General features: G+C 46.8%; 1 protein-coding gene across 4 annotated transcripts in view; it reads right to left on the bottom strand.

The window, feature by feature from the left end:
- The window catches only part of LOC133270113 (PH and SEC7 domain-containing protein 3-like), a 106,922-nt gene that overhangs the window by 55,699 nt on the left and 27,266 nt on the right, over positions 1 to 23,957 (bottom strand). For 3 of the 4 annotated variants that reach the window (XR_009743670.1, XM_061455003.1, XM_061455004.1), the window contains 5 exons: positions 22,365 to 22,757; positions 7,969 to 8,175; positions 7,790 to 7,870; positions 4,592 to 4,704; positions 2,282 to 2,340 (listed from right to left, as the gene is read on the bottom strand). Coding sequence is in view for 3 of the 4 variants with exons in the window: in XM_061455003.1 (XP_061310987.1) it covers positions 2,282 to 2,340; positions 4,592 to 4,704; positions 7,790 to 7,870; positions 7,969 to 8,175; positions 22,365 to 22,757 (853 nt within the window). In the remaining variant the exon portion in view is untranslated. Of the gene's footprint in view, positions 1 to 2,281; positions 2,341 to 4,591; positions 4,705 to 7,789; positions 7,871 to 7,968; positions 8,176 to 18,860; positions 19,745 to 22,364; positions 22,758 to 23,957 lie in introns of those variants that run through there. The other variant, XM_061455005.1, reaches the window with a different exon arrangement.

Below are 23,957 nucleotides of genomic sequence, written 5' to 3'. Positions count from 1 at the left end.
TAGAACTGCAGTCTTTGGCTGCAAGCTGCAGCTGTTCTAACAGACTTGCAAATGTTTTCCTTCCTCCCTGCAACAGACTTCAGCCTGCTTCTGTTTGTTTCCTCCACGCAGCACTTCACAGCTTCCCCACGCTGACCAAAACCAACAGCAGTGAGGCTCATTGCACCCACTGAGATAATCGGCACTGCAGAAGAATGGCTGTTTTGCTCCAGGCCTAAAGCTAACATCTCCACACAGTGCCATACAGGCTCCAGAAGATGTGCCTGCAGTCTAGAGATACCTTAAAAGTCTCTAGGATCACATTCTGGTTGATGACCTCCCTGCAGAGAAGCGAGCATGCACCTCCAAGACACAGATAGCAAAGATGGTTTAGATGCAAAGAGAATGAAATGTGGCAAGACAGGGATAAATAAAGGGATAAGTAAGAGTTTGTCTACAGGAGTTAAGAGAAAGTGTGAACTGAAGGCAGAGCAGCTGCACTTCAGCCCTACAAGCAGTTGAGCATATTGTGAAATAAAAGTGTCCACACTTATGATGAGTATGTCAGCGACAAATGGAGCTCAGTGCAGACAAGCCCTGTGACTCATTTGCTTCCTGCTCTGGCAGAATCATGGTAAGCATGGGTCAAGATCATTATCTTTGCTAGGAAACAGGCAATTAGTACATATCTGCAAGGGGCCACATTCAAAGTCAAAAACGCCCAATATTACCACCTATGTGGAATAACACAAAGCATTAAGAGGAAGACCAAAATTACAGGAATTCAGAGAGATAGAGAACACAAGTGCAGAAGTCTGGCAAACATTAAGGCTGCATGCACGTAATACACTAACAACTGCAAGTAGGATAAGCCTCCAAAGTTACACATTGCAACAGCCAGAGTCATTCTAGCTTTCAGCTGCAAATCATCATGAGCAACAATGGGTCAGAGCCAGATAGTTTACTCCAGTGCCTAATGAATATTGTAGGGCCCACTAATGCATCACAGGGATCAACGGCAAATGCTGCCAGGCTGATGCACAACCACTTCTCCCTGTGTGGATGCCAAGGCTGCTCATTGCTCTGGGGAGCCGAATACCTGTGCAGGCGGTTTCAGGCGTGCTCAACAGAAGCAGTGTATGCTAAGAGGTGCACCTGGACATGTTCCTGTACCTCAGCTCACCCTCCCAGCAACTGACATGCTCCTCAATAAGGCAAGGCTCAGCCTTCAGAGACAAAAATCCTTAGCAACTCCCTCCCCCCTTCCCACTTCTACCATTTTAACACAAAGGCATTCAGTTAACAGCAGATGGGTGTCAAAACCCCTGGGAAACATACACAAGCCTCAGCTTCATGACCTGTACTGCAAAGCTGCACCCACAGGGGCTGAACAGCCCTGAGAGAGAGACCGAGGGTGCCTCCATCTCCTGCTGCCAAACCCATCAACCTTGCTGGATAAGAACTCCCAGCTGAGGCCCTTCTGAAAAAGCCCTTGGCAGGAAGGCTCTCAAACAGACAGAAATCCCAAAGCCATTGGCTAAAGCCACTGCTCCTGCATGATGTCAAGCCAGGCTGTGTTTTTCCCTCTCCTTGACTCCAGGATGCAGGAACCCTCCCATCAGCATGAGAGTACCATGCCTAGCAGGTATACTGCACCATAGGTGCTGAAATACATGTCCTAGGGCTGCTGGCACCGTGTACAGGTACCAGTATGACTAAGAGGACTCAAACTGGAATTCTATTTCCCCCAGGCAGGCAGTGGAGGAACACAGGGCTCCTACTCAGGATGCCCACATCTGCTCTCTGCTCTCTTGGCTCCAGTCAAACCCGTCACGACCCTGGCTGCGCAAAGCTCCTGTTCATATCACATCTCCCCTGTGCAACTGGATGCCTGCGAACACCACCTTACCCCTGTGACACTCCCAGCTCCCCTTCACCTGCCTTCTTTCTTCTGCCTTCCCAAATGTTTTCACATACTGCAAAGGGGAAGCCAATCCCAATCACAGCTTCCTGGCCAGGGGCTCTAACTGAGGAAGAATGAGAAGCTCACCAGAAAGACAGGGGCCAGAGGAGAAGGAGCATCCTCACACATCATAGCAAAGACAGGCACAATGCCAGCTTACACGACTGATCTGAGCATGCTGGAGAGCCCTGTCCAGGACATCCTGGGAGTGCAGCACTGTTAAATGTCTGCAGACCTGCATTAGCAGCAGGCTGCCAGCAAGGGACTCTGCTGCCAGAAGGCCACCCCCTCCAACCACTGTGTCAGGGGAGCTGTCTACACAAAGCTGTGCATACTCACGTGGCCATGCAGGTCGGTGTTCAGCAGCATCATGGCACATGTGAGACAGTGAACTCCATCTGCAGAAAGAGACATAACCGGAGTCACATACAAACCCACGACTGGACCTTTATGAACAGCTGAAACTGAACCTTGTAGCCTAATTGAGTCTGTTCCCTTAACGTGAATCTGTTTTATCAAGAAACACACGTAATTAAATAAATGAAGAGTCAGGTCATCACACAGCTGCTAAGACAGAACAGCCTTTCTTTCATCTTGTAATGACTGTAAAAACTATCTCGCAGCACCCATGGATGAGGCAAACTAGACAGGAAACCACACTGTCACTCTTTTCTTGCTGATACCAATAGCGCAGCCTGAATCAAATCCCCCTTCTCCATTTATTTCAGGGCAGAAAGAGAAGAATAAAATACCCCAATTCTTGTGTGCAGAGTGGGTAGAACATGGTATCCTGTCTTCCCCCTCCTCTGGTCCCCTCCTCATTCAGGGCTCAATTAGACTGAATCTGGGAGAATTTCCGTCAGCTATTTATGCTGCCTTGGCTCCATACTGCGTAGACAGCGCTCCAGTGATTTCTAAGGCTGTCCTGTACCAAATGCCCCCACAATGAGCCAGAAGAGACAGTTTATATCCCTTACTCCATCTTTAGAGTCACTGCTGCAGACTTGAGAAAGCCAGCATAGACTGACAGTTCGGAAAAGCGGACACCAAATTCATAGTCCGGAATTTCCAGGCACCCTTTAAAAGCTCAGTGTACTGGCTGTGCACGAATCACAATGAAGGTGACAGTGCCCAGAGTGCCATTTGTCATCTCTGAAAATCCAAATGCCTCTAGTCAATTTATAAACATTAAGAACATACTAGGAAAAATATTTTCTTCATCCTCTTTTTCACAAACACATGATGTCACCTTCCCTTCTCTCACGGGGGTGTCATAAAGACAGAGTCATTTATGAGATATGCACACAGTGCAGGGAGACGTATTTAAAAACCTCCATAGCAGAGTCCAGAAAATGACTATGCAAAAGTCCCTCTTTATTGTGAAAGAAGAGAAATAAGGGGTGAGCATAGATACATCTCACATTCAGTGTGACTATCACAGGCTCAAATTTATGCAGGATGAAGCCATTACAAAAAGATGCTCCCCAAGGTAAGGACCATATTTTCCTTAAACATTTGCAGAAGCCCTAGCACCCAAGCAATGTGGCTGAACTGTAGCGGAATATGAAATGAGAGAAAAAGTGTTATCACTAGTAAGTCTAAAGCAGCTTGAAATGGGGCTGTGGTGCTTCAGTTCAGGTCTATGCGTTTCTCCAGAGTAGCCTGTCCTCTCATTTCCAAACCACAAATGCATTCAGAGGATGGATCTTTGTCTCTAAGCTGGAGGGTCATGGATTCGATGAACAGACCATGACCCAGTTCAACGTGACTCAGCAGTGCACACTTGCAGCCCAGAAACCAACCTTACACTGGGCTGTGTCGAAAGGAACATGGCCAGCAGAGAGGTGATTTTGCCCCTCTACTCTGCTTTCATGAGACCCTAACTGCAGTACTGTGTCCAGCTTAGCCCTGCTTATTCTCTTTCTCACCCTCCTCCCTTTCTCAGGATGTCATCAGCCTGCACTGTCATCACCAGGCCACATGCCTCTGCCAGCATGGCCAGCTGAACACAGCAGTAGTATGCCAGTGGACAGTTTGTCCTTTCCTCCAATGCCACCTCTCTCAGGTTTGATCCATGTGTTTGTTTGTTTCCCCCATCCATTTCTAAAATGACTGAAAACATTGGCAAGGAGGCAGCACTCTGACTGATGTTAGCTAGTTGAGATGAAAATGTGCCAGGGTCTGGATACAACACCCAAAATTCACCCCCACAACTGGCAAGAACTGGCATGCCTGCTGCCAGTGCATGCTGAGACACAAGCACTGAATGGAACGTGGGAAGAGAACAGCTTGTCTTCCACCTGAGATGGGACCTATTCTTATTCACATGTGTGCAGCTAGAGTACAGGTGCCCACATACACTGGAAGTCAGAGAAACCAGAAAACCCCAGCTGAGGACATTCAAGTCTGGAGACGCTACAATTGAGGATTTACACTGAGGAGGTCTAAATGCCTTTTCTGATCTGTATTTACAGATTTTTCACTGCCTTAGCACGATTATGTGTGGAGAATTTGGAGGGTTTCAATACCCTAATAAGGTTCAAGTCTTTAATGTGTCATGGCAATGACACACCTGCAGCTCCCAGGCATGCACCGCACATAGGGATGAAGGGAGACAGCCAAAGACCTTCATATCAGAAACAAAGTTACCTTGAGAAGAAATAGTATCTGGGTTGCACTGGTAATATCTGCTGGAGAAGTGGATTAAAACCCTCTCTCGTTCCTGAGTTTCCCCAATAAGTGAAAAGGCTTTAAAGAAACTCCTGAAAGAAGAGGAGAAAAAAGTGAAATTAAAGTCAAGAACCATTTTTTGCCTCACACAGCACACAGAGTAAAGCACAATTCACAGCAAAATGTACACTAAGTCATAAGCGTACACCAGATACTTTGTTCCAAGAACACTTCTTAGGAAAATGGGCTGTTATTCTGTGTGCAGTTAATCACAGCATGATAGTAAATGAAGCACAAATTACCACTGCTTTCAGCCATGGAATATACAAACTAATAAGCAATTACACTACTTGAAAGAGCTATTCTTATTCTTAGTATTTTTCTTTGGGGAAGGAACTGAAGCAATTGTTCCTTATGAATGACAGACATCCAGGGTGTTCTGTCCTTTTGTAACTGCCTATCACCCCTGTATCTTTCAGCTTTGCACTCACTAGTACTCCCATCCAAATTGCAGGAGCTACTCCAGGGGAGTAAGTGAAGTAAGTGCTCTGCAGACTCAGAGCCCACACAAAAGGTGCTGTCTTCCTCTGGAGGGTCGCCTATGAGAGCGGTGAGAGCGAAATTATTTGCATTCCCAGAGGGCAGGGTGACTACCTAATCTGCAGAAAACATCTGGGGAATGGGGCAGAAGAGTCACATTTCCCAATGAGCTTTAACAGCAGCGGGAGCAGCCTGGCCCTCCTGGGTGCCTGCTCAGGGACATACATCTTCTGCTCTTCATCCAACACTTCACCACCACTCCTCTTCACCATGCTGCTATTCTTCCTGATAGAAAAGCTTGCCTTGTAACCAAAGATGAACTTCTGCACTTCCCAAAATCCCCACATCCTGGAGCCAAGAGATGACCTCAGTGGTATCAACCTACGCTCATTTGTCAGGATGCTTCTAAGAAAAGCCTGAACACACAAACCTACTGGGTCGCAAGCAAACTAGCATATAAAATAAATGCCTAATAGACAATTTTTAAATACCCCATGAGATTACAGCTAACACCAGATCTGAGAGGTGTGGAATATGTTGCTGGAACATTCACATCTATCTAGTCTGGACGAATAAACATTAATTTTTTCTCTTTGATGTAAGGTCAGAGATGGGCTGTACTTGCAATGATCTCGCACCCATACAGAGTGTGATCTGCCTGGTAATAACTTAATTTCACATGTGATGCATTTCAAGTAACCCAATTCACAAGTAGACACAACTGAGTTTTCACAGGGTTTCTCTTCACTTCCTACCTTATACCCTATGGGACATTTTGACAACTAGCCATCTTTCCTCCTCCTCCAGCTCAAGCTCTTTCCAGTGACACTCCCTGCCCACGCCAGATACCACTGACCTACACCCTCTCGTCCTCTTCAGCCCCTTTACCGCCCTGGAAGCAGCCTCAGAGAGGCAACTAATGAAACAACATTTGGCAAATAAACAAGGCAGGTTCCTTGCTCTCAGAACACGATGCTGTGGGCCTAGGACACCGGGTAAGTTTCTGCCCACCAGGAGGACCAGGACAGACTCTGAGAGGAGCTGGAGCCATGGTCTCACCTCCTCTCCTCCTGCAGCCCTGAGAAGACATGACTGTTGCAGTCAGGAGATTCATAGGTGATGTGAGTCCAGGGTGTGGAAGTAGATCAGAATGATGAAGGAACAACATTCCCCATGTTCCAGCCCTGCCAGCAATGGTGATACACACTGCACAATGGCCTCACACAGTTGGGGGATAGCATCGACCTGGGCTGCTGCCACGGGCTTCAAAATGCTTAACGAACCACAGCTTGTCAGCAAGCCAGCAGCAACAGGGCAGTTGCCTCTCACTGTCTCCAAGCAGCATGACTCAGCTCCCCCAGGTTTCGAGATGATGCTGTGCCCCCTAGTATCTGCTGCATGCTCAAGGCATACAGCCGGCCCTTGGTGCGGCTGCTCCTGAAACCTCAGCAAACCCCAGGCATGTCTAAGTCCCACACGAGCCAAGGCGTATTTTAGAGAAGGTCATGACTATTAATATTAACAAGAGATCTACTGGGAGCAGAGACTTCCTAAATATGTGCTACAAAGTAATTAGGTATTGGATTTCACAATTTAAAAAACGGGTATATTTAGCATTGCACTTCAGGGCTGCTAAAACCCCGAGTGAGCAGCAGATCTCCCACTACCCAGGCTGCTCCCACCCTGTGCTGTGTGAGTGCTCCAGCTTGGCTCTGCTCCCCTTGCCACAGGACCAGTCAGTTCACACTTCTTTTCCATCGCCTTCAGCAGGCAGGACTCCAGGTTTTCCATTGGGTCTGCCATGGTTTCATGGAGTCAGCCCTTGGCAACACATTTGCAAGGGACAGGCTAGTACCTGCAGACCTCCTGGGTTTGTATCACTACTAGAAACAATAAATGCATATGAGTAACTTCAGCCACATGATTTAAACTCAGTTTAAATCCCTTCAAATACCAGAACACCAGCAACCATGCTAACAGGCCACTGCTACACAAACTTGGTATTCTGCCTCTTACAAAAAAATACTGAAAACAAACATTACTGAGGCCTAATTTCAGTGGAAGAAGGAAGGAAAATTGAAGGGCTGGGTTTTCAAACACCCACGCTGGCAGCTACCAAACTCTCCACAGCATTTTCCACATGGAAGTTTTTGCTGTTATGCACATTTTTGGGTGCCCCAGAGGGATGCAGCAAGGGGAGCTGCAGAGCCACATCAAACCCTGGACATGGCTTTGTGCACTGCAGCCAGGCAAAGCAAGCTTTAAAAGGCATCAGCCAAAACATCTGTGTGGCTCAGCTGTGAGCAACACCTTCATTCCCTTGCAGCACCTTGCAAACTGCAAGTCCTCTGTTTACTGAGTGACTTGTCATTTGTCCCACCTCCACTGCATCAAGGACCACGTCTAAGCAGGTCCATCCAAAGATTTTCCCCTCTGGTAAATGCCAGAGCCCCAACAGCACTCTGGAATACAGCAGCATATCAAGCCAAACAGAAGAGAAAAACTCCATCCCAGAAACACGTCACATCCCTCTCTTCACCCTCTTAAGCCCCCTCAGGGCAATCTCCTGAACCAGGACAACAGACCCAACAGCACCATTACTAAAACAGGAAGGTAAGGTCTGCAAATGGGATGTACCTGAGCGAGTAGTCCAGCGTCATGCCTGTGAAGTCAAAAAACTTAAGGTATTCTTCGGCCACAAGCTTGCTGAAGTCATTGCTTTAAACAAACAAATAAGTAAAGGTTATCATTTGAGTGAATCCCTCCAGAGCCAGCAAGAACAACAATGTGGCCAAAGGCCTTGTATCAGCACGTACTTTTTACCCAAATGCTTTGCCACATCAGAGCGTTTGAATCTGTCCAGACGATAGAGGCGCTTAGCCAGGCGCTGGGCTGCTTCCAAATTGCTGCTGCTGCCATTGCTCAGATCGTGACCAAAGGCTCCGGTGGCATCTTTCTCCTGAAGTTCATTGCTCCCCATGGCAGCACTGAAGTCTAAAACCATACTCTGCAGTTCAGCATTGCTATGAGACGGAAAAAATATGGAAAGAAGAGAAATAAGATGACATTACAGTTTCAAGAATTATTTAGTTACTCTTAGAATAGAAGGCAATTAATGGTATACAGACAAGATTACACAATATAGCAAATTCCACTTAACTGAATGAGCTGTGTAGAAGGACATTTATTCAGCAGTCATCAAAGGTTAAGAGAGCTAAACACAGAGACCCAAATACGGACCTTCCAGCTCAGAAACACATTTTGCCCTGCACTTACCTTCTGAGAGTGATGAGTATCCACAACCTGTGCTCACTTCACAGAGAGATGTTTGCTATTATCTGTCTACAGCTGCATCTGACAACACTGGCCCCTCATTTGCTTCTTGCACTAGTGTTTTTTAACCCAATCACTTCCTTGGCTTGAAGGGGTCCCTGTAAAAGTAGGCCATTAGTCATTTTCCAGGGGAAAATGCAGAGAGCAAGCCAGGGTGCTCAGTAGCTCCAAGCTACTCAGCACAGGTCCCTTCCTTATTCTTCCCCAGTTGTCCTGGAAACAATACAATTCCCCAAATCTAAAATAACATCCACAGAAGCCTCAGCAACTCCATGCCATCCCTGAGCAGCAAGCATCCCACAGATAAAGCAGGACTCGGACCAAGGAACCCAGTTTGGAGAATAGGAAACACAAGTCACCCAGGCCAGCCTGGAGAACTGCTTCCTTTTCTCCTGCAGTAATTTTCCTCACTCTCTGCTCAAAGACAGGATGTTCAGCATGGCAATCCCAGGGCATTTTACATAAATCATGCATTTATAGATTCTTCCCACCTCTGCTACAGCAGAAAAGCTCTGGCTGGGCTGTGTGCCTGTTTTGCTTCTCCCCACAGAAAGGCAAGAGCCCTCCACACCAGAAAGCATACCCACAGGTACACACCCCTGCACACAGGCAGGCTTTTAACTTTGGGAAAGATCTTCTCTGACACTGCGTGAAAATACTTGCAAAACCGCAGCTCTGTGTGTGTGCGCATGATGGTACTCCTATTAAAAAGAAAATACTATACAGAAATTATTTTCACCAAATCCTCATTTACACAGGGCTAACGAACGATCAGCAGAGGTCATGCACAGGGCAGACACAAATGGAATGAGTTAAAGATGATTTAAAACACAACAATTCAGCATACCATGGTTTCATACACCACTGTAATCTTCTGGCTTGACAAGCCACGGTTAGAACAACCGATCACTGCGCTCCAGTAACAATTATCCAGCCATTTACTGCAATGTCTGATAGCCACTTATTAACCCTTTAAAGATCAGGCGAGCTTAAAACAAAAAAAATTTGCTATTCTGCATGCCTCCTTCCACACAAATCACCACCTGTGCCCTACCTCCCTTCCCATGCATGGTTCAAGAGAAGGAGGTGTGTGTTGCTGGGGAAAACAAATATCTAACCTGTTCCTACAAGTACTGGAGATTTGATTTTGCATTTATTTCAGTGTAAACGATCAGCTGCTACAACAGAAGTAGATCAGTCACAGTACTGTGGTAGGGAATTAATAACGTAAATACAGTTCCAGCAGCACTAACATCACTGACCACCAGCTACCCTAGAAAACAGAAAAGCTCCAAAATACTAGCCAATATCTGAAATTTTCTAAAACTTTTGTCTACTCCAAACTTGTGAAGAAAGCAAATTTCACAATCCTATGACACGTTTCCCAAGCAATGTTTCATCCATTCGTATCAGGCATGACTCCAACAGCTAACAAGAGGAAAGGATAACCAGGTGAGCTAACACATCCACATATTCTTCCATGCACAAATGCTGCTTCGAAGCCCATGTCACTTTGCAGCCTCACTCTTAAATGACCTACACGTGGGTGGGGGCAATCCCAAGTACAAATATAGAATGGGTGGAGAATGGATTGAGAGCAGCCCTGAGGGCATGGATTTGGGGGTCTTGATTGATGAGAAGCCAACCATTTGTTGGGCTGCATCAAAAGAAGCAAGACTAGCAGGTTAAGGGGGGCAATTCTTCCCCTCCACACTGCTTCTGTGAGACCCCACCTGAAGCGTTCAGCTCTGGGGACCCCAACATAGGAGGGACATGGAGCTGTTGGAGCAAGTCTATGAAGATGATCAGAATATGCTCAGGGGGCTGGAGCATCTCTCCTGTGAAGACAGGCTGAGAGAGTTGGGATTGTTCTGCCTGGAGAAGGTTTCCAGTGCCTAAAGGGGGCTTACGAGAAATCCAGAAAGGGACTTTTTACAAGGGCAGATACTGAGAAGACAAGCAGGAGTGAATTTAAACTCACAAAGGAGAGATTTCGATCAGATATTAGGGAGAATTTCTTTACTGTGAGGGTGTGAGGCATTGGCAAAGGCTGCCCAGAGAAGCTGTGGCTGCTCCATCCCTGGCAGTGTTCAAGGCCAAGCTGGACAGGGCTTTGAGCAACCTGGTCTAGTGGAAGGTGTCCCTGCCCATGAGCCCTGGAATAGAGTGGGTTTTTTCCTTTGTAGCTGGTACACTTCTGTGATTTTGATTTAGTGTAACACTGATAAACACAATGATGTTTTATTTGTTGCTCAGTAGTACTTACTCTAAATCAAGGACTTTCAGTTTCCCATGCTCTGCCAGTAAGGAGGGGCAGAAGGAGCTGGGAGGAAGCAGAGACAAGACACCTGACCCAAACTAGCCGAAGGGATATTGCACAGTGCAGAACGTCATACCCAGTATATAAACTGGGAGGAGTTGGCCAGGAGCTACCAATCGCTGCTCGGGTTGGGCTGGGAATTGGTTAAAGGGTGGTGAGCAATGGTATTGTGAATCACTTTTTTTTTTTTTGTTGGGCTTTATTCTTTTATTATTATTTTTTATATTATTATTATTATTATTTAATTTCAACTATTAAGCTGCTCTTTTTCAGTCCATGGGTTTTACCCTTTTTTTCTGATTCTTCTCCCCATCCCACTTGGCTGGGGGAGGGAGGGCAGTGAGCGAATGACTGCATGGTACTTAGTTTAGATGCCAGCTGGGGTTAAACCACACACCATGGCAAGGGCATTGGAAAGGTCCTTACCACTCTACAGTTCTGATTCCTTGATAAATCACAAGCCTGTTTCACCACTGCACTTTATTAAAGGCAATATTTATAGCCCTGAAAGATGGCCAAAGCTGACAAGAAACATCTGCACACTGCTAGGAACGAGTGCACTATGAGAGCCAGCATTACCGCAAACCACCATAAGTTTAGAAAGAAAGGAAGTGCCAGCATCTGGCACTTGGTGAAATAAACAGTACAGCAGCTCCCAGGTTTTGTTTTGCCTCTTGAAGCAGTGGCAAGGATGTGAACGAGCAACACCCAGCAAGAAGGAGAGTGTGCTCTTTCCCATGTTCACGACTAGCCCAAAGGCTGCGTAACAAACCTTATCTTCAAACCTCCCCAGTTTAAAACTTCCCTGTGATGGAGGGGACCCATACATGTATCACCTTGAAGAATATGGGATGCTTCCTTCAGTTATTCTGACAGTCGATTAGCTTGTTACTTTGTAAGTACAAAAAGACAATCAAATCAGCAGTATAGGTTGCCTGTAACATAAGGCTTTTGTTCGGGGAAATGCCAGATTGTTAATATTAAAGTAAGATTTCAGTTCTTGGGATTTTTAAGTGGTAAGAAGAGACAGTGCTCACAGCACTGAAGGCTTAGGAAATGCAGACCATTGCAAGCTGCCTTCTGGACAGGTCATTTTAGCAGGGTCTAGGGCATGTTACTCGGGGACATGTTACAAGGCTGACATCTCTTCTTACCTCCAAGACTCTCTCGGTGAACAATTTCCTGCCCTGTCAGTTTCCCCAGCTGTTGAACACAGACAGCAATACTTGCCTCCCTCTGTAAAGTGCTTATAACAGGCTCTAATCAAGGGCTAGGAGTGATTGAAGACTCTCTTCTGCAGTCTGCAGTTTCTGCACACAAAGAACCCACAACAGCACTCCCAGCTAAATACAGCCAAGAAAGTGCTTTGTGATACAAAGCAAGACTGGTCATGGATTTATCATGCAGCTTTACTCTTTATCACATAAAAATGAGAAACCTCTCAACTAACAGAAGTAGGCTGAAAATGTAAACAACTATACTCCCCCTAATCCTGGATTCAAGGCCAAATGGGACTGTAATGATACTACTGGTAATTGCCTGTACAGCAACAGCTGTGGATTTTCATCCAGAGACTTTTACATTAATCTCTTCTATCGGAAAACACAAAAAGGAGAAGCTAAAAAAAAAACCCAGAACCCTCTGGTCTCACCTCACAGGCTGTGGCCAGAAGCCAGCTCCTTAACCCTTTCTGTCCCAGCAATGTATTCCTGATGCACGTTCCCTCCTTCTGCCAAAGCATTCCCGAGTTCACAGTGAATGCACGAAGGCTGTGATCACCATATCCAGCAGAAACTACAGTAATTCAATAAATAGCTGCCGTGGTAAATTCGTTACTTTCTAACAGCAGCAGCCGCCCCTCCACACTCATGGATGAAACACGGGCAGACGTTAACATCTGTAAAGCTGTTTTGCCTTTAACACACCATAACAGCTAGGTAGTCTGAAACATTTTATGCTGTCTTCTTCACTTACTCCATTATCGATCAGGTCAATGGTGATTTAGCTGCCACTGCCAAGGTATCTCAATCATGTCATGCTCAGCACTTAGCACACTTTATCTAAGAATACCCGAGATTCACTTATTCCCCTCCAATCCGAATCCTGAGTTTCATCAAAATCTAAAACCTCCACAGCAATGTAAGGTTGTGGAGTTGCTGCAACTTCCAGACAAAAACAGAGCAAGGCCAGTAATGTTCAGGATACAGGCACTTCATATCATAGTGGTCCACATTCCCACCCTACTACCCTGCAACCGAAACCCCAGTATGTGTACCTGCAGTTTCTGATGCCTTAAACCTTGAGATGCTCTTAATTTTTTAGCAAATCAATGGGGGAGGGGGAAATCTCTGTTTTGTCCCAAGGAAGAAGAGCATGTCAGCTTTATAGGAGAAAAGCTCAGATCCAGCATGGAACAACTACCTTGGCCATTAAGAGGAGCTGATGTTCGGAGTAGACACCGAGTGGCAGGCAGTGACAACTCAGCTTAAGCACTGTCCTCAGTCCAGCCACATCAGTGATTACAGCTTGTCACTGCCTGCAGCTTTTTACGGATCAAAGAGTAGCATGCACTCTGCGACACGTAGTCTCCCCTGGATGCACACGGGACCCTTCCCCAGGGAATGCTAACCCATCCAGCATGCATGTCTGCAGTGAGTGCACTGGATGCAGATTTCAGAGGAAGCTTGGATGAGAGAGGGCTGGGATCTTCACAGTTCTTTTTGGAAAGAGGAGGAAACAGGAGGAAATCAACTTTTTCTCTCAAATAGATCTGCATGCCATTAACATCAGCTTTAGTTCAAGGCAGGCTATGTCAGGCATTTGCCAGCAAAGTTCATCAGAGCAAAACGCTGCAATGATTAAAAATAAGGAAGGGTGGAGAGGCATTCTGGTGCACTGAAACTAGGGCCAGAACAAATGTTGTTTTCAGCAGGGTTCAGCATCCGCCGGGGAGCCACGCTGGGACTGACAATCACCCTCTGCAGCTCTGTGCTGGCCCTGTTGTTTTACATGCCTTCACCCTGATCTTTCTTCTCCTCCTGGTTCTGAAACAAAGGACACCATTCCCTTAACTATAACCATCAACTCTGGCAGTGAAAAACACACTCTGCTTCTAATTCAACAGCGCCTCAGCAGTGGTTCTCACCCCACAGCGCCACAGGGGCATCAGAAAGGCAGAAGCACACAGATGCCCCTGACACCAGCCTGGACCTCGCCGGGGGTGCAGACTTCCCTCTGCAAAAATCTGTGCCCTGAGGGGACAACCCTCTACACTGCAACCCTTCAGAGAGGCATGGATGCTCAGCCACATTTCAGAAATGATCAGCGGCACAGGCTGCGTTTTGTTTCAATGGAGCTGAAAAGCCACGTTTGAGCAGCCTGTCTCTGAAAGGAATAGTCCCATCAGCGAAAGCAGAGAAATCCCGGCAGCAGTGGGACGTGATGAGTCAGTTCCTGCCACAAATGACCGACCACACAGACAGGCTGGGAGCAGTTCTGCTGCAGCTTTGCTGCAGCTCTGAACTGGCTTCTTCGGGGCCAGGAGACAGTGAGCACAAAATCACATCAAGCAATGGTTTACCTCACCAGTTACCTCCAGCTCCAGGGCTCTTCCAAGATAGAACTGTAGGAAGGGGAGAAAAAAATAAAAATAAAAATAATGCCCTTTCCTAGCGGATGACTCACTGTGCTATTTTACTTTGAATAGTTTAATCAGCTTTGAAGTCCTACATATGGATTCTCTTCAAAGACACGCTTTGAAGTAGATCCCTCTTTGAGGACTGACACAGCTGCACTTTGGTGCAATTCGATTCAGTGGGTGTCCCATGCGCACAGCATCAGCCAGGACACATGAAGGGAGGACAGTTTCTGCACCTCAGAGTACCCACCAAAGATCCACTAAGGAGTACCTCAGCCTTGTCACATCACACAGTGAGGAGCAAAGTGAAAAATAAACCATCCCCATTATCTCCTATTGGTTATCAATAAAACGCATCTGCAAAGGCAATTTCAGGGGCTGAAATGCATGCTGCTGCTTAAAAATAACCTCTTGCTCCCTGTAATCATCCACCTTTTTCTTTGATTAAAAGAATTCCCACCGATTCTAAGTAGAGAGCTAACAGCTAAAGCATTCAGAAAATGCCATTTCTGATAGGCTTGCATTACAGCAAACGCAAACACTGTCATTACGGGATCAGAGCATTAGGACAAGAAGTCCCACTACAGGCAGGGGCATGATTGCAGCCCTTTTGAGAGACACTGTGTCCTTCATTACACAGACACCTGGCTCACTGCCACCTGAAGTACAAATGTTTTCTAAAAATACTTCAGGATTGATTCCATTTCAACCTCAGGCTCCTTGTATCATAGCTGTGGCAGGGGTTAGCAATTGCAGACGGAATCACAACACATTAAACCCACCATGCTTAGGCAGCGAAAACCTGGCCCTTGCCACAGAGGGTGTCCAAGCTCCCCCCACTGAGGACATTTCTGGCCAATGCATTGACACGTAGCCTGGCCTCTTGGCTACATTAGGATAGTTCCACACTCAGGATCTGGCCCACCTGCCCCCAGACATAAGCGAAAACAAGATCCAAAGATCACACAGCACCCCCGTGGCCTTGCTCAGAAAACACTCGGCCCTTAAGTGGTTCAGGAGCTCTCCAGCTGGATCCCCTGAGCCCATCTGTCCCATGCATGCTGTGGGTGTAAAGCCGTCCCAACACTCAGCAGCAACATGACATTTCCACATGGGGCTCCTTCAGGACAGGAGCAAAACTAGGAAGTCAGAATACTTCCCCCTCACTTGGACTTGGTTTAACTGTTTGGAGACTGGTTCAGGAAGTGCACATTGACAGAGCAGCTGGTCCAGCTGGACCTTGCTGGCCAAGGAGGAAACCAGATGCTTAAGAACATGGGGTTTTATGTCTTCTAGCTAAGGCTTCCTTGGAGATGTGCGATGGAGCATTTCAGCACTGGCAGTAGTAACACACAGGTGCTTTAAGTTTGAATCATGCAGCAGAATGAAATGCCTACCCTCAAAAAGAATAGTTAATAACTCTTATTATAGTTAATAATAATAAAAGACAGACTTCCGCAATAAAGGAAAACCAACCGCCAACCAACCCACAGCCCACCCAGCTTTGCTAGCAAGGAGTCTGTATGCTACATGCCCTGTTCTTCTCTACCAGTGCTCCCATGTCACATCTGAAGCTACACATGCTTATGCCGCCCTGCCAACTGCCAGGCTCTGCCTCTCTCTACCCCAACAGCCAGACAAACAGAGGAAGGAAAGAGTTAACCAGCAAGAACATGGAGGAGGGCTTGACTGGCAGCCAGTCATGGCTAACGGATGAGACAGAAGGCTGCACTTTGGGACCAACCTGGCGCTGGCAGGGACGTCTTGTTTCAGTGAATGAATGCTTCCTGACCTAAATGGCTTTGACTTTAATGGAGATGTGCCAACAGATGCCAGCTTAGAAGTTGAGCTGCTGACAGCTTTATACTGAGGAGCTTTGTGCAGTGAACTGATCAGCTGTTCCACTTTTTTTTTTTTCTTCTTTTTTTTCCCCCGTTTTCTGTCTCTGTCAGCTCCTGGATTTTTGTTTTATTTGTTTTATTTTCAGAGGAGGCTGGGAACTGAAGAGGCGAAAAGTAAGCAGCTCTTTTTTTCCCTAAAACAACAGTTTGTTTAGGAACTAGAAGCAGTTTTACAAAGTCTCTCTAAACTGGTGTTGCAAGCACCTCACCAGCCAGAGCAAAACTGGCAAACTTGCACGCTTGCATTTCCAGAGCCTTGATAAAGTGATGCCACTTCTCCACAGGGAACACCAAGGCAATCAGTGTGGCTTAACGTTTCTGCAGATACTAAAGCTGTGCAATAAAGGGGCAAATCCTCAGTTGTCAAAATGTCACCAGTTTCAGAAATTTACCCCCACAGACTGCACCACTTCATCTTTACCTGGATTTAACATACGCATGCCAGCATATTGTGCTTACTTGTGGCTCAACAACTGACAGATACACTAGCTCATGTGCAGGAAAATGAGCTCCAACACGTGTTTGCTGTTCACCGGCTGCAGATGAATTTGGTGCATTCACTCTTCTAGGAAAACAGCCTGTGGCATTCTTCTGAATAACTTTCCTTAACCTGAGCTTATAGATGGCAGCAAACAGGAAGCACCAAATTCTGATAGCACTAGTTCTCCTAAGTTCCATTGTTTGTCACGAGTTGAGGCTAGTCCAAAGGCCAAAAAACATCCACACAGGGACACAGGGATCTCAGCAGATTCAACTGGGTCACAAGGTGAGTCTTCAAAGGGGAAACAAGCTCTACCAGACTGCTGATGTACAGACTAATAAAATGAATGAATAAAGGTTACATGTTAGATATGTAAGTACTGACCCTCATAGCCACATTGAAAATCAAACACAAGCTACCTTGGACAAAAATACCAGAGTGCCAACTGATAACTGGCATGGAGGATACTGATACACTGGGAGAAGACTTAGACAATCAACCTGGAGAAAGGTATCAAGACTAGGTTTATCTTTCAACAGTTTATTGCCTCAAAGAGGAATAAGCAGAGTGCCAAAGAAGAAACTGCTAGAAAAGACCTATATCTGTAAGAAAGAAAACAACTATGGGAACTACTATGAGATGCCAAAACTATTAGGAGTAACCTGGCAGCCATCGGGAACCGCAGTCCATGTTCTTGTGCGTTTACTTGGAGAACACCAGGTTCCCTTAGGCAGTTTTTCTTCCTCCTCCTCCTCCTCCTTGAATTACAGAAGAATACATACGTGGCTAAATTTGTGTTTGCACCTCTAGGAAAAATAAAGTAACAGGACTTGCAGAATTTGCTAAGCACCATCAATTCTTTGAAGATGATGGCAGGTGGCAAATATCTAGCATTTTTGAGGATTAGGAGCTGCAATACAGTTTGTCTTTTCTCTCTGGATTTAGAAAATCTTGAGTGATGTCCTGCCAACAGAGACCACATCTTCCAAGAGAACTTGGAACAAATGCCAGAAGTTTTTCTGTATTCTTTTACTTTCTTGTTCTGAGTGTAGCATACAAGGGAAGACAGAACAAGAAGTCTGCTATAAAGAATGCAGAAAAAAAAAGAGAGATTAAAAAAAATTCTGTCTTTAAAGTCTGAAAGCAGAAAAGAAAGATGGAGATCATCACTGAGAGAACTTCATATTTCCCTTTTAGATAAAATGATGCTCTAATGCTCACTGTATACATAGCGAAGATAATTCTCTCTTCCTAGGTGTATCTTAGTCCTTTGGAAATACATCCCCTTCCTCCCACTCTGATTTGGTGTAAATTATTATATCCTGTTCAGGTGATGCATCAGGCTCAATGTATGGGTAGCACCATACAAAGAGTCTTCCTTATAGCCTCTGTGATTAAGACTGAATTCCCATTTACCAAGGCTGAGCTTTGCTCCATCTCAACACAATCTACTGGCACAAGAAGGGAGGAGTGCAGCACCTAGGGCACAGGTACAATGGAGGGGACTGCAGGGATAATGTGGGAACACAGGGATCAAACACAGCCCAAATATAACATCTTTATTGCCACTGCAAAGCTTCGCTACACTGGCAACCTGTGGCTCAATATGTTTCATGGGGACCCCACACTGCCCTGATACACAGGCTGTCTCTCAGCTCTGAAACATCAGACACTACCCCAGTTCTCACATCTCCATGTGAGGAAACTTAAGGCTCCTTCAGCTGCAGAAATCTGTTTTTTTCCAAGAAGGACAATCATCACAGATCTAGGAGTGAGATTAAGCCTTCGAAAAGACACCAAGCGCTGGAACCATTCCCAAAGGAATTCAAGCTGCACACCCTTCTCCCCCAAGCATCCCTCCTCCACTGACCAGACAAAGGGCACCAAAGCTGTGCTAGGAAAGGACTGCTTGCAAAAGCAAGTCAACCTGTCCTGCAGGAAAACACGGGGGCTGCTGACGTCCCCACAGCCCAGGGAAGAGCAACGGCAGGTGGCTGTCAGAGCAGGCATGTTGCACGGCTCTCGCCAGGACTTACTGCGTTTAGCCATGGCCAGCAGCTGATGGGAAGAACAGCAGGGACGAAGCCTCCAGACATCCAGGAGCCCATACGAACTTGCAGCCCGCCAGCCTCTAGTCATTTTATTATTTTGTTTCTTCCTCCTTTTTTTTTTTTTTCAGTTCTGAAGGCATGTGACTGGCCTTCACATACCAGAGGTGACCCCTCCCAGAGCCAGCGATTTCCTAAGAGCCGAGAAGGATGTTACCCTACCGCTTATTTCACTACGGGACTAGGTTTCCCTGCCGGTTCGCATTAGGACCTCACGCCACCTAGGGTCCGCGTGTCAGTTACGGTCGGGATCCCTCCAGGGGGAAGGATGCCAACGGTGCTGCCATGCCCAGCTACCCGCTAGCGGGAGGGCACGGACAAGGGGAGCACCTGCTCCTCCTTCCCTCTTTGGCACGCGGCTGCCGATCTCCAGCTGTAATCCATTAACTCTTTGCTCTCACATCCGCCCTCCCCTTCTGTACCGGACCGTGAAGAACTGCCAGTACTTCACACTCTGTTCCCCCATAAATTAGCGCGGCAGTTGGAAGCACACTCCCCACGCACTTTCCCACGGATTTTTTATGTCTCCGAAATACCGCGGCGCAGGGAGCTGCAGAGGTTTTGCTTTCGGTTTTCGTTCCCATGGGTTGGAGGCCCAGTTTAGGTAAAAGCGGGGGTACACCTCTGGTGCCACACTGCAATGTTGCGCTGCTTTGCTCTCGAACTCCCGGCACCCGAAATTCCTCTGCTGCGCTTTGGACTTGCCACTTTCACACGATGAGACCCCCATCTGCCTCCATTCCTACAGGGTGGGGTCCTCCAGCTGCAATCCTGCCTGCGCCTGCCTTCCAGCGGCTTCACATCGCCGGGCGGGCAGGGGGTGCCTCTGAAGCCCCTGGCTGCAAGAGAGACGGCGGCTCCACGCAGGGTACAGAGACCTCCGGCGGCGCTGAGCGATAACGCAAGCAGGCAACCGGCTGCTGCTGCTGGTGATGGTGCCCCTGCTGCTGCCGCTGCTGGCGATAGTGGCAGTCGTGATGGTGCCCCTGGTGCGATGCTGCGATGCCGCCTCCCCTGGTGCCTGTGGACCCCTACCACCAGTGGCAGGACACAGGTCCTGGTAGCAGTGCCTGCCTCTGGCATGGCACAGGGCTTGCCTTCCCTACTTGGTCTCCAAAAAAGCTGGACCATTTCAGTGGGTGGCCCTTGATGCTCTGAAGCACCAGGCAGGTGCTACACATTAGGAAACTACAGCCCCAACACAACTGCAGGTTCATGGTGCCATAGGAAACAAGGACTTGCAGCAGAAGGTACAAGGGTGCTGCAGTGGCTACTGCACATTATCATACATGTGTACTTTTGGTTCAAACAAGTCTGGAATTGCTTCAGGCAACACAACCACACATGCAAACTCTTAAAAATAGTACCCACAGCTCAGGCAGCTATTTCTGGTTCACCTGAGCAACACAGCAACACACCGTCTTCACACCTCTGTGAATAAATCTCATGCAGTCCCCAGCACGCACACTGCTTCTCACCCACACACTATAACACTGTGATTATCACTGGCTCCAACAATACAACACACATGCTCTGCCAGTCACCTGTATCCTGGTGCAATACGACATGATATCAGATTATCATGGTGGAGGGGTGGTTAATAAGGTATAAAGTCCAGGGAATTACCCTTTTGGGCATATCTGTGGTTGTCTGTACAGCTACAGCTACACTTTATCACAAAATCAAAGAACTGTAGAATGATAGAACTGTTTGGACTGGAAGAGACCTTAAAGATCATCCAGTTCCAAACCCCCTGCCACAGGCAGGGATATGTTCAAAGGTTGCTCAAAGCCCCATCCAACCTGCCTTGAACACTTCTTAGCAAACCAAGGTTTTGGGGCTTGTCCCTAACAGCTCCCTGCAGACTAAAACACCAGAGCTTCCTAACAAACCTGCTGTGGGAAATGCTTCTTTCTTTGTATTTTTTGTTAAGGGGAGAAAAAGGAGAATTCTTAAATCCTCTGTTGGCTTATCTGCACGGCTGCAAATTTAAACTAAAATTAACTTAATTCCCAATGAAATACATACTAGGCAGGCACCTAATGTGTCTCTAAGCATCATATAAGCACACCTATATGATAACTTGTTTCTTGATGAGTTGGTGTGGGCCTTACTTGACAGTACTTTTTAGATACTAGATGCTGCAACTATATAGTAACAGAACCAGGGTCTGCATGTGCTGCTTGTCCTCCACACACCAATCTCTGATTTCAGTATAAGAAGCTGCAAGTGTCAGGACTGAACTGAGTTTCCTGCTCCATCCAGGCTGTTGCAGACTAGCAGTCACTTACTGCCTATTGGCACTGAACAGCTCAGGGTTGTACAGGATTTAAACAAAATTCAGTAGGACTAATGGAAAAAAAAACATTCTAAACTCCTAAGTCCTTCTGCCTGTTCTTTTAATGTCAAACTGTACCTTAATCCATAAAATTATCCAAACTGCTTCTGCTCAAAGAACTTCTTTCACACCAGCACAAAAAGAATAAAAACAGGTAAAAGACCTCCTACCACTGACTCCCAGGAAAGCTCAGAATGACTAGTCCCATTTAAGGACTCTCAGATAACCTCCTGTCCCTGGAGGATGGAGACTCAAGGCATCTTTGTCCCTCACAAGGTCCCTCACCCCTCTGTAGACTACTGCTTTTGGCTTGAGCCCCCACTTTGCTGTCACTGCCTTTCACTCTCCCCCGCCTTTGACAACACACGATGAAAAACGTTTGCTCACAGACTGAGTTTTCGCAGCTACACATTATTTTCTGGCCACTTAGCCTAGTTTTTGCTTCTCACATGACTCTTCTCTTAAAATAGTTTTCTTATCTCTTTCTTTACCCAATAGAAAATATTGACATTTTTGCAACCCTCCCTCCCCTCTCAATGAGTAACCAGTGCACAAACGAAAGGAGCAGGTTACAGCCTCTAATCCATGAATGTGGTGGGAGCAAAACCTTGTCTCAGGTGAAGTAAGCAGGACAACACCCACTGACCTCAGGAGAGGAAAAGCTATGCACAGAGACACTTTTAACATTCAATCACAAACTGCATTTGGACAACTCATCTACGCGCACAGGGTGTTATTGTTCCTACAGTTACTGTAAGTATATTCAGGTATAACTGCAGCTGAATGTTGATATGTAACCAGTCAGAAACTTCACCAGAACAGGTCCCAGGGATGCACCAATACCAGCCAGCCTTTTATTGACAAAAGTACTGCCTACAAAACATTTGTAATGTAAATTTGCACTTTTCTGATGAACAGCAGGTTTGGAGAGATCACTTCTCTCCCGCAGCTCACTCTATTACACTGGAAATTATTCTGTGTAGAAAACATGCAGTGTTGAAAGAGGCAAAACTATGCTCTGTGACTATCCACTGAAAAAATAGACATCAGGGAAAAATCAGCAGGCACACAGAAAGCTCACTCACTGCTTTTACCTTTCCAAATGAGGGATCTCCGTGATGTCTCCTCTGAAGAGTGTTTCACTTCCATCCCTTAAGGCATTGGCGACACCTCCACCACAGCCCGTCACCTCTCCATCTGGGGGAAGCTGCAGGACATCTGGTTGTCCCAAGGCTGAGGTCCGATCTAGAAACTGGCCACCCTCCTTCATGCGCTGCTGGATCATGGGAGTGAGTGGCATCTCAAAGCTGAAGTAGCTATCAGGCTCCGAATACAATGTCTCCAGCGACTCTGCGCTGTAGTATAAAGATGCATTGTCTAGGATGTTTTCAAACTGTGAGCTGTACAGATCAGTGGAGACATCGAAGTGCCTCTGCCCAAGGACATCTTCATATCCTCCTGTGGCTGCTTCCCCCTCCTCCACCATCCTGGAAATGAACCAGAAACAGCTCATTTCAGCTTGGGGGGAGAGGTTTAGACCTCTGGGTGAACTTCCTTACCTTCTACCTTTGCGAACAGAAAGGTCAATGTGGCTTTGTGCCAAGAGCACAATGAGGATAAAACGCTAGTTCCTACTTGCACCACCTCTGCTTATGACTGGCACCATCTCCCCCTCTGGGGACATAAACTGAAACAATCTTCTGTGAAAAAAGGAGGACAGGCCTAATATTGCCTAACAGATAACATCAGCTGCTTATGTGCAAAGGAGAAGAGCACTCAGAAATCCCTCCCCTAGCACCACTGCCATGCTAGCGGCTGCACAAGTAGGAGACATGCAATCACATGGGGCCTCTGTCAGTTTGCTGCTGTCAGAGGTCAGTTTGCTGGCTCTGCAGTCCTAGGGCTTGGGTCTTCCTTCAAAGGCTGGAGGAAATCCCTCCAAAATGCAAAGGGAAGTGAATGCAATCAAAAGCCTGGAGCCAAGAGAAACAGATTTGAAGGGGGAAGACTCAGCCTGCTTGCAGAAGCATAGGGGAAGGTATAGCATCGCCCTGTGGAAAGTGCTCCTCTCTGCTGTTCCAAATACTGTGGAGCTTCTCATGGCACATACCAGATGTCAGGACTACCTGCCCAAGTGATCCCACACACAAGCAAAACTCCAGAGATCCTGAGGTGTATAGGCAGGAGCCTCTGAGATCCTGTCCTTTGGCTGAGATCCTGTTGTTTCAACAGCAAACACCCCATCAGGTCAGAGCAGGCACAGTCTGCTCAGACTGCACTGGTGGGACTGTTTGCTTTGTTACAGATGTGCATGGGGAAACAAAAGTGAGCACACCAGGATGATCCCGTAAAAAGCAGCACACAAGCTTTGCAATATATATATATATAGGTAAAATCTTATACAGTTAGGTAATACAGAAAGCACATCACAGCATTTACCCTCTTATAACATACAAGGACTTGGGTAAAACATCTTTACTACCCGATGCCTCAGAGGTGCTCACGCTGCTCTTGCACAAACTCTGCCCAAAACCAGAAAATCTGGCCAGGCACAGCCAGCCAGGCCTGCATGCTGCCTATACTTAATTGCATGCCCTGTCCAGGTCCCAGCTGCAACCTGCTACAGATGCTTCGCCATGCAGCCATTACTCTGCAAACAGCAAGACACATTTCCAAACATGAGGTGG

The sequence above is a fragment of the Pezoporus flaviventris genome, unplaced genomic scaffold (assembly GCF_033815535.1).
Source record: "Pezoporus flaviventris isolate CSIRO_AGI_PZ_B2104156 unplaced genomic scaffold, CSIRO_AGI_Pfla_v1 ptg000018l, whole genome shotgun sequence".
Lineage (NCBI taxonomy): Eukaryota > Metazoa > Chordata > Aves > Psittaciformes > Psittacidae > Pezoporus > Pezoporus flaviventris.
Note: the sequence above shows the minus strand (reverse complement) of the source record. Positions and strands in the feature narration are given on the sequence as shown.